The 10,442-nt window shown below is 36.9% G+C and overlaps 1 protein-coding gene across 2 annotated transcripts; it reads left to right on the top strand.

Annotated features, from left to right (window-relative positions):
* Nucleotides 1-503: 503 nt before the first annotated feature.
* Nucleotides 504-9,236, top strand: LOC122022030 (MLO-like protein 4). Of its 2 annotated transcripts, XM_042580187.1 has the most exons (15): nt 504-827; nt 934-991; nt 1,095-1,321; nt 1,389-1,505; nt 1,588-1,648; nt 2,167-2,258; nt 3,401-3,475; nt 3,700-3,785; nt 5,795-5,844; nt 5,921-5,961; nt 6,056-6,226; nt 6,297-6,332; nt 7,020-7,087; nt 8,280-8,340; nt 8,592-9,236. In XM_042580187.1, the coding sequence occupies exons 1-15, from the start codon at nt 714-716 to the stop codon at nt 8,952-8,954; spliced, it is 1,620 nt and encodes a 539-aa protein (XP_042436121.1). In that variant the 5' UTR covers nt 504-713; the 3' UTR covers nt 8,955-9,236. The 2 variants fall into 2 exon arrangements, with proteins under 2 accessions (XP_042436121.1, XP_042436122.1); XM_042580188.1 differs by lacking the exon at nt 3,401-3,475.
* Nucleotides 9,237-10,442: the final 1,206 nt, after the last annotated feature.

Raw genomic sequence — 10,442 nt, 5'->3', positions numbered from 1 at the left:
GATAGTGATTTTTTTTTAAAAAAAATTTTACAAAAAATTATTAAAAATGATCTTAAATTTATAAAAAAATATTTTTTAAAATAGAACATAAAACTGGAAATTATATTAAAAAATCCCGGCAATCCAGGTTGGGCCAGCGCACGATTGACACTGAGCCCCGAGGCGACCCAGCCCGTTTCGTATGTCACACCCCCCACGTGCAATCACGTGGTCGGGCTTTCTATGAGTGCCACCCCAACATAAAATGTAAATGAATTCTTCTTTTAAGCTCGACACCGCATGCTTTAGAGACCGTGTGATCTAATGTCGCTCTCTAGTCAACACCTTACTTCGCTCGTTTCCTTGAAACTGCCTCCCCTTCAAAAATGGAAAAATTCAAGGTACGCAAAGTCAGATAGCCCATTCAGCGCTCCAGAGATACGGCTAATTTGGCCCCATCAGACCATGTCTTGTGAGGTCCGGTAACTTTGTGTACGAGACGTTGTGTCCCTTAAAATATGGACGTCATTTATTTCCTTCAACCTTGTGCGAACGGGGATGTCGGAGACTCGGAGGTCCTCCACCCGTTCGCTTTCCTCCACTGAATTCCCGAAATGCGCCGCAATTAAAAAAGAGTGAAAAAAAAAACTTTCTCCTCGCATCACTCGACCCGCTTCAAGACATGGCGAGATCGGGATTGGTCGAGCAAAGAGCGAGAGAGAGGAGGAAGGGATATGGGCGATGGAAGATCTCTCGCCGAGACCCCGACGTGGTCCGTCGCCACTGTCACCACCGTCATGGTCGCCGTTTGCTTCGTCGTTGAGCGATCAATCTACCGGTTCGGAAAGGTAATTATTTTTTTTCTCTCTCTCTCTCTCCGTCCTCTACACGTCACAAGAAGATCACTATTCTACCCATTGTTCGTTTCTTCTGATGCGTTCTTGCGCTCCGCAGTGGTTGAGGAAGACGAAGCGGAAGGCCATGCTCGCCGCCCTCGAGAAGATCCGTGAAGGTGATTGCATAAAGTCTCGCGGTTTTTCCATTTCTATTCCATAATAAAAGATTTTTTTTTTATGCTTTTGTGAGCAAAAGTCGTGTTTTTTTTTTAATTGAAGAGCTCATGTTGCTGGGGCTCATCTCGTTAATGCTGAGCCAGACAGCGAGGTGGATATCAGATATTTGCGTCCCGTCGTCTCTCTTCAGCAGCCGCTTCTACATTTGCTCCGAGGCCGATTTTGACGATCTTTTGGCGGCTACTGATGGCAGCTCGGATCAGAACCGTTCGGCTGTTGTTATTACTGGGGACCCTTTACTTGAAGCACCTGCGAACCATTGTCAGGAAGTGAGCTATGATTAGGAGATGCTTGGTTCGTTGCTTTGAATTCTGGTTGATGGATCTTCGTCTTCAGGGTTATGAGCCCTTCGTCTCGTTTGAAGGATTGGAGCAGCTTCACCGCTTCCTGTTCATTCTTGGAATCACTCATGTTTTGTACAGCTTCGTCACCGTTGTTTTGTCTATGATCAAGGTACCGTTGCTTTTTTGTGTACTCTCTCCTTCAAGCATGTCATATGTACTAGTGGTAAATCAGTATGCATTTGGAGTTGAAGATTTATAGCTGGAGGAAGTGGGAGATCCAAGCATATCCACTTTTTACTGAGGATTTGCAAGGTAAACTCACAATGCTTGTAAATTAATTTTCTTTTTTTGTAGGTGATTATTCACATTTGGATCTTGGGCTGAGAAAGGAGATTTATGAACTTACATAAATGAGCTACTATCAACTTGGAGTCGAAAGAACCTGTTAACTTTTAGTTTCCTTATTTGAGTGGGTTATGATAATTGGTATCAGATGTTGTAAAGGATGAGATTTCATTGGGACATCAAGGCTTAAGTGAGAAGATTATGACATCTTAATTTACTTGCACTTGGTGAATTGTTAGCTAATAGCTGGGTTTATATGTTAGATGGGTGAGCTACTAAGTTAGACAAGCATTTTTATCTAGTGGTTGAGGTTGATATGCTAATGAATTGGTTCTACTTTGTGAATAGTTTTAGTATTCAACCTACCAGCATGAGAAGGCAATGTAACTTTCAGCTATTTCACCTTTTTTTTCCTCTTCAAATAATCATTGTCAGAGCTATATGTTTGGCTATCTAAATGAATTCTGCTTCTTTTTTCATTGAAGCAAGGAGAAGAAATATGATGAAGCGACAGAGTACATTTGTATTTCATCATGCATCACATCCATGGAGCAAGAACAAGATTCTTATTTGGATGGTGAGATTTGATTCAAACTACATTTAATGCTTTATCCTCTCGTTTTCTTAGAGAATGTATTCTCAAAACTTAAAGTTGATGTGGTTTAGTGAACTTGCTGCCTCTATCTTGTAATAATATATTTATTTGGACAATGACTATTTACCTGCTCAATTGATAGGGGTTGGAGATGCTTGTTCTATACACTGACAGTAAACCAGCTGTGTATTCTAACTATTTGGATATGCTTGGCCTATTTCTATGCTGTTATGAAGTTGGTGAATTACACTGGTCCATCTGGTTACTTAAACAATACTTAGAAATAAGCTATTAAGGTTATTTCAAAACTTATTGCAACTTCCTTTTAATTTGTTATTGTTTTCCAGTGATGATTAAGGTTCACATTGAATCTCTATATTACCAATAGTAAGAAAAAGATATCGAGCTTCATCTATATGATTATCAATTTTGTTTTATCTACTTATGACATGCTTGAGGGTATGCTAAGAAAATATTTACTAGTGCTTAAGGCGTATTATTAATTATGACTACTATATACCAAGTTGCCTGCACTCTTATATAGTATGTACCTGAAGTTAAAATGAAAAATGTATAGATTGCAAATCAGCAGTTTTGTAACTTTATGCATTTAAGATACTTACCAATATGACTTTGTTGACAAATCTAGTTTCTGGAGAATACAGATCTTTACCCTCGTCGAAGCATGTGTGCCATCATCGTTTCTATTTTCCAATGGTAGTAGAATAAACAATTATAATAAGGTTATGAAGTGACCAACTACTTGAACTCATCAAATTCCACTCTACAACACTTCCAATGAGAAAAAGATTAAAGCCAGCGTGTATCACTCTAACCAATTCATAATCTTTGTTTAAAAAATGATACTAATGTGTCATATTAACTTACCAAACAGTGAGGCTTTGCAGATGCCAGAAACATTTGATGTGTAAAATTCAAATAGCCAGGTTGGCCTTTCAACAAACCATATGACAAATACACTGGTTGTTAGGGAAAGAATGGACTGTAGCAACATATTTTGAGCTGAAAGATCTTTATTTGACCAACCAGTTACTAATGGTGATTTACATCGTAAGCAGTGTCAAACATGATTCTGAGTTCTGATGTTGTCGACTTCCTTGTAGCTTTGTTTCATTCGCCAATTCAAGGGTTCTATAGCAAAGTCAGACTACCTAGCACTGCGATTAGGCTTCATCACTGTAAGTATCTCATTTGAAACTTTCATCTACAGCTGCTGATGCATTACCTTTTTCACAAGCCTTTCCTACATACCTGTGGCATGCAACTTCTCTTTTTGCCGATCAATCTCTTACACCACATTACCATGGCTACTGAATGATTCATGGACTATATTAATTTTCTTTGAGGGGCGCACTGCATTAGTTTGATCTAGCTAACATATTTCTTCTATTTCGCATTGCAGAATCACAAATTGCCACTTTCTTATAATTTTCACAAATATATGGTCCGGAGCATGGAAGATGAGTTTTATCGAAGTGTTGGTATCAGGTACTTACAAGTAATTTGATATAGTTTGGCACTGCTATTACTTTGACATAATAGCTGTGTTTCTATGTGTGACTATCAACTGGTCCATTAAATCCTAGCATTACTAGAAAGCCTCTAGTTACTCTGATTCTAGATATATTCTCAATTTGTCTTTCCAATCTATATTGATAGATACATTTTAAGGGAGGTATAATGATTTAATGGCAGTAAATTTCATTTCTTATATGGACACTGTGTGTTATTTACACGATGAGACACTGATGTTGACATCCTTTTTACTAAATTTCTTGGCATAGTTAGTAGTCGTAGAGAATATGGGCAGATTAATTACTTGACCAGATCCTCTCCATGACTTTTTAATGTCCTGATGTGTTCAAATTTTTTGATGTGTATGGTTGTTCTCACTACAAATTTGATCAGGTTGATGTACTCTTTTAACAAAGTAAAAACTGATTAGGTTGATGTGCTCTTTCCTTGTGCCCTCATCTTTTTTTGTTCTTTGTAATACTGTCTCTTAGATGAGTGCCATTACTGGTATTCTTTTAAATTTTAGGTTCAGGAAGCACATAGTAGTTACTTCTTTGAAGATATTCATATACTTTCTAGGATCTTGACTAGCATCTAAGTTCTATATCTGCCCATCTCTCACTTTGAGCCTTTTCTATACTGTTCTATTAATTGCATCTGACATTTATATTCTTTACAATATCTAGGATTTCTTACTAGAGATGTCATTGGGCTGTACCAGGGACTTATGGGTTTGAGAAGAAACAAAATACGTAAAAATATAATAACATAAAACCATTTTATTATTTTTAATGATTTATGCTGTAATTTTTTTTTATAATTCTAAATATATTTATAATATGAACATGTTAATTAATGGATACATATTCTAATCTTTAACTGTCGAATGTTGAAGAAATGTTTTTTCTATGAATGCTTGCTGATGTATGGAACTTTAACTGTCGAGTGTTTGGATGTTGTTGGTTCAGCTCCAACCTGGTCTAGAAGATATATTGCCCCCATAAAGCTGCCATCTAGATAGCTAGATAAGAGATGCTTAGTTCAACTTTAAGACGGGACAAAAGAATATGTGCAGCCATAAGATGTGTTGCAATCTCGGGGCTCTAACCTCCATGAAGTTAGCTCCAGTTGAATTGCAGAATGTGAGAATCCCACTCAAGTATTTTTTAGTTTAGGCCATGACCAGAGGCTTATATAGCCGTATACTAATTATTTGTATAATATTTCCTTTCCATAATTTCTATATGGCAACCTGTTTAAGGTTATAAAAGATTTTTCACAGAGGTTGTCCTTGAGGAGAGGCTTTTATCCTAAATCCTTTGATCAAAGAGAATGTGGGCATACCCATTGGTAGCTTATGCTTGCAATCCTATCGCCTAGTTTTGTTTCACCTGAATGCAAGTGTCATATTTTTATTTCGTTATTTGGTGCAATTTATAGTCTTGTTATTAGGGTATCTCTAGTTCATGTATAAGTTGGGCATAGAAAATATCTATGCTCTTGCTTGAGGAGTGTTAGAACTATTAGTATTAATATGGTTATTGATGGAGCGGTTTGTGTTTTAGGTTAGGATTAACTCTAAAGTCCTATATATACCTATGTAATAGTTATTCCATTAGCATAAGTAATATGATATTTTTCTTTCATAATTTTTATACAGAGAATGAGATGAGTAATTGAAGAAAGGAAAAATAGGATTAATATTTTAAAAGAGCTAAAACATCCTCTTAATTGATTGTTAATAAAAAGAAGGGTTATTTGGATAATGGGTGTGGCCTTGGGCATAGCAAGATACTGCCCAACTTGGGCTTAGGCCAGTGCCACGCTATGCGTGGCCTGTTTGACACCTCTACTTCTTACTCTTTTTTTTTCTAATTACATCTTGTCTTAAAATTAGCACAATATCAATTCCATTTTGATGAAGTTTAACAAACCTGGATTAGCTGTTCTAATTGGAGTTCTTTTGTTTGTTTGTGTTGCAGCTGGCCACTTTGGGCATATGCAATATTGTGTATTCTTGTGAACATTCATGGCAAGAATTGTTTTTTAATAAGTTCCTTACACCTTTCTTTTTTTCTACAACATCTTTGATGTCTTCAATTTTGCAGGGGTTAATATCTACTTCTGGTTATCTTTCATCCCTGCCATAGTAAGCATTTCCATGTTCTTTTCTAATCTCAAAATATGAATGTTTTTTCTACTTTGTATCCCATTTGTAGCTTCCATTCTTTGACATTACACAGTTGGCAATGTTAGTGGGAACCAAACTTGAACAAGTTGTTGCTCAATTAGCTCTCGATGTTGCTGGGGCAACAGATCCATGCATTGGAACACAGCTAAAGCCACGTGATGATCTCTTTTGGTTTGGCAAACCTGAAATACTATTGTGGTTGATACAATTCATTTCCTTTCAGGTGAATCAAACATTGTTGCTTGTATTTTCTGTTTCTGTTTTCTAACATTTTTTTAAAAAAAATCTTTCAGAATGCTTTCGAGATGGCAACATTCATCTGGTCTTTGGTAAGATGTCAGTAAATGTATTTTATTTAACTAGTCTAAAAATGGGTTTTGACTTTTCTGGACATCTCTAAATAATTTTTTATAGCACGACCTTCATATATATTTGTCGTTTATTTGTCTAATTGAAGTTACTCGTACATATGTAGAATCTTTGGGTTACAACTGTTGTAAATAGAATATGTATGTCCTTTGGGTATTTTCTAGAGTTGTAAGGAGATAGAAAATATATTGTCTAACTTATTGTGTCTTATGTAGTATGTATTTCTAACTTGTTTAAGAGGTGATCAAAGAAAACTCTTGTTGATATAATAAAAGAGAACAAAATGGCATAGGTATTATGACCTTTACATGAGCTTAATGGTGAGATAAGTTCCATGTGGTTAATCCCAAATGGTTGAGACGAGGTTTTTTGTTTTCATAATCAACTTGCCCAAGTATCGGTCAGCACATGCCATAAAAAATTGATGGATTCTGGTTTCAAATTGCCATATTATGCAACAATAATTGAAAGGTTCGTATATGACATTTTTCTTATCTATATGTTTTATTAAGGAACAGAAGTCAACTCTTCATTATGTTGTCTCCTCAGATTCTTTGTTGTGCTGATAATTGTATTTGAACATAGCTTCTTGCACTTTTATGCTAGTCATTCTCACCAAATTACTAACATGGAAACTCCTTTTGCAGTGGGATTTAAGTTCACAATCATGTTTCATGAACAACCATTATATGATTGTTATTCGCTTGATTTCAGGGTAAGTATGTTGATTATGCAATAAATACCCTAAACATGTTATTAATTTTCAACTGTGGTACCAACATCTGTTTTGAGGTTTTCTGTAATTCTCTGCTTGCTGTTGACTGTGAAAATTGAAATGTTCTAGCTTGGTTTAATGAAGCTTTAGTTAAGGATACCGGGGGGGTGTTAGGCAAAGATTATTTTGTGGATTTGGTGTTTTGTTAAAAGGTAGTTTAACAAAGTGGTTCATGCTGTTGCTAAGTGGTTGTTAGGAGGGATGCCTTTTTTTTCTTTCAGCTTTCAAGCTGATTACTCATTTAACTCTTTCGTAACATTCTGCACATTTCTTTTCCAAAATATAGGTTATTTAGCCAAGGTATCTTCCTATATCTCAATCATATATTTTTATTTGATGAAAGTTCCAAACGAGGTCTAAAGTACATATTCTAAGTTGAGATTAGCAAGAAAAGAAGGGTAGTTGAAATATGGGTAATGAAAGAGATGGAAATTTTGAGAAGGTAGAACTAAAAATTATAGATAAGGTGCAGTGACCCCTTGATCTGAATATTGCTATTGCTCTTAGGAGTGCTCTATCATCTATGTCAGGGAAGGATTCAAATAGTCACTTGTATATAACTGGGAACTCTGATATTTTTGCTTTTGTAGTCGCATCTTGAATGGTATTTAGGAGTTCTTGAAATGGATTCCATCTCATTAACAACTCAATATTTCAATGAGGGTATACAAGAAATATAACTAATTTAGGTCATTTTGCAACAATAAGCCAATTTGCAACCAATGTTTCAATGAGGTTAAGTTCTGTTCTTAAATATAGCTGTGCTGCAGTTCACTAGGATTATTTTTGGTGAAGGGGTACGACGTGAACCTCTTTTTCAAACTGACTGCGTCTATGGACATTGCCAATACCAACTAACTTGCAAGCGATGTAACTGTCGTATTCAATGCAACTAAACTTTGTAGAAATACAAAGTTGAGCCACGAAACCAATTGTTATAATGATCAACTGTGAGAATTACTTGAAAATTTATTTTTCTCCAAAACAATTATACAAAGTTACAGAAATTTGACACTGAATTATCAATGCATGCAGTAGCTCCCATGAACATCTTGAATGAATCTTATGTTATGCAGATGCATCTACGGCATGTAGTTTGCCTTTGATTTGCCTGAGATGGTTCATCTTGCAGGCTACTAGTTCAGTTTTGGTGCAGCTACAGCACATTACCACTTAATGTGATAATTTCTCAGGTCAGGTTTTCCTAAAACTTTAGGATTTCTTCCTCCTTTATTCAGCATTGATGTCAACCGGCATTGTAAAGTTAGTGTTTGTTTGGTGCTAATGCTCCAGGAAGACTACACACACTCGAGCACATACATGTTGCAACTTCAAATTGCTATTTCTTTAAATTTAAATTTGAGAGATTCTATAAACCTACGCTACTTGCCACTTGTAATACTACCTCCACTGCGATCTAACTGCATATCTGTTGCAAGTACAGATGGGATCCAAATTCAAGAAGTCTCTGCTTGCTGAGAGAGTAAGGGAGTCTCTTCATAGCTGGTGTAGGAGAGTGAAAGAGAAGTCACAGCGTGACCCAATGCTTTATCGAGCGGGAACCATAACATCAACTTGCTCACTGGGATCAACCATAGAAGAGAAGTCGAAGCGTGACCCAATGCTTTATCGAACGGGAACCATTACATCAACTTGCTCACTGGGATCAACCATAGACGAGACCGACGAGACCAATACAATTGAATCTGGAACCCTGTCTCGTTGCTCATCTAGAGCATCTTTGGAGGAGCTTGTCCTAGATAATTCCGACGAACCAAGGCACCATACAACTACACCTCATCTCTAACTAGAACACAGAGAGGGAGGGCATTCAACACCTGGGTTATTCCTCTGAGTCGCGCCAGGATGACATGAAATAGTCAGACTGATAGTGGAATTTACTTTTAGTAGTGCTTATTTGCTTGTGTTTGACATTTCGTTTTCATGCTTCACTAGTATCCTTTTAGAGTTCATGAACTCTTGCTGAGTTGGATGTTGTAGTAATCGCAGACAAAGATACTTTCATTATGTAATGAAAGGTATCCAGAATTAAGAGATTGATATATGGGAACTAATTTCAATAATTAAATTTAATTATTTAGATTAATTTTAAAATGCAAGTCAAATAAATAGAGGTGTTAAGTGTGTCAATTAAAAAGAGCTAGTAAGCATCCATTGATGTCTTTCAAGGGGTATCCAGTAGTAGTAGTTTAGAGGATGACAGATTTGTTATAAATAATAAAATAGAGATAAAAAATTTCTTCTATCTCTAATTATTGGATGGTCGGTTATAAGTTAATTTTGTTATTTGTCCCCCTTCGTGTCATTTAGAAAAGACTTACAAACAAAAAAGATATATAATAAGGTGATTAAAGATAAAGTGATACTCTCTAACAGATTTTCGAGTCACTTAGAATAGGGTGAACTCAATCCACCGTTTCCGTTTTCTTATTCTTTTCGCATTTTATTGATCCACGTGAGAAAGTTTTAATATTATCACGTATTTAATTTTTATAATTCCAAAAGTAATATCACTCTCATTATACTCCTCTCTTTTGATATATATCTAAAATTTTATTTTATTCGCTAAAAAAATTCAGTATGCTTCATTTACATTCTCAAGAAATTAACTGATTAATACAAATTATTTTAAATCAAAATTAATATATTAATATAAGTCTTTTTAATGTATTCATGTCGTCAAAAATGAATTTGTCATGGGGAGTGATCTGGCGGTAAGAACATGGACCCCCTCTGGGGGAAGTCATCGTCACGTGGAAATCAAAGGGTTAAACGGTCGACCGGAGAAGGGAAGGCCGGTCGGCAGAAGGGGGTCTCAGCAGAATTAAAAACAGCCCGACGGGGAGTCGGGTCTCCGACGCTCATGAGGAACAAGGTTGCCGGGCCGATCGGGTAGATCGCTCGGCCGAAGACATATAATAGCAACACTGCGAACAGTCCACGGAGCACACGACCGGGAATCTTCCGAGCGGACCAGCACATACAACCGGTTGGACATGAGGGAACATGTCGACTGGCCGGACGCTCGGCATGGGGTAAAAGGAGAAAAGGACAAGGGAACATCTTCTGACAGCGAGCATGTCCGACGATTAGGCCATACGCAGGATCTTATGACAGAGGGTTCCGTTGTCCCATCGGAGACGTGCTCGGACCGTAGCAGTATGGTGTCAGGTAAGCTCTTCTGACAAGCCCATGCTGAGGTATGGGTTGAGGACACGTACTCGCCTCGGTATGTGTGTGTGAGCCTCTTCACAGCCCTATATAAAGGGCCTCA

Source organism: Zingiber officinale, chromosome 1A (genome assembly GCF_018446385.1).
Source record: "Zingiber officinale cultivar Zhangliang chromosome 1A, Zo_v1.1, whole genome shotgun sequence".
Taxonomy (NCBI): domain Eukaryota; kingdom Viridiplantae; phylum Streptophyta; class Magnoliopsida; order Zingiberales; family Zingiberaceae; genus Zingiber; species Zingiber officinale.
This window is presented reverse-complemented; position numbering and strand designations above follow the sequence as displayed.

What these genes read in the sequence shown, in the direction of transcription:
- LOC122022030 (XM_042580187.1), top strand. Translation starts at nt 714, where the DNA reads ATGGGCGATGGAAGATCTCTCGCCGAGACCCCGACGTGGTCCGTCGCC. An exon ending in CAATCTACCGGTTCGGAAAG is followed by an intron (nt 828 to 933) that starts GTAATTATTTTT and finishes TGCGCTCCGCAG; the next exon opens with TGGTTGAGGAAGACGAAGCG. An exon ending in TTTTACTGAGGATTTGCAAG is followed by an intron (nt 1,649 to 2,166) that starts GTAAACTCACAA and finishes TTTTCATTGAAG; the next exon opens with CAAGGAGAAGAAATATGATG.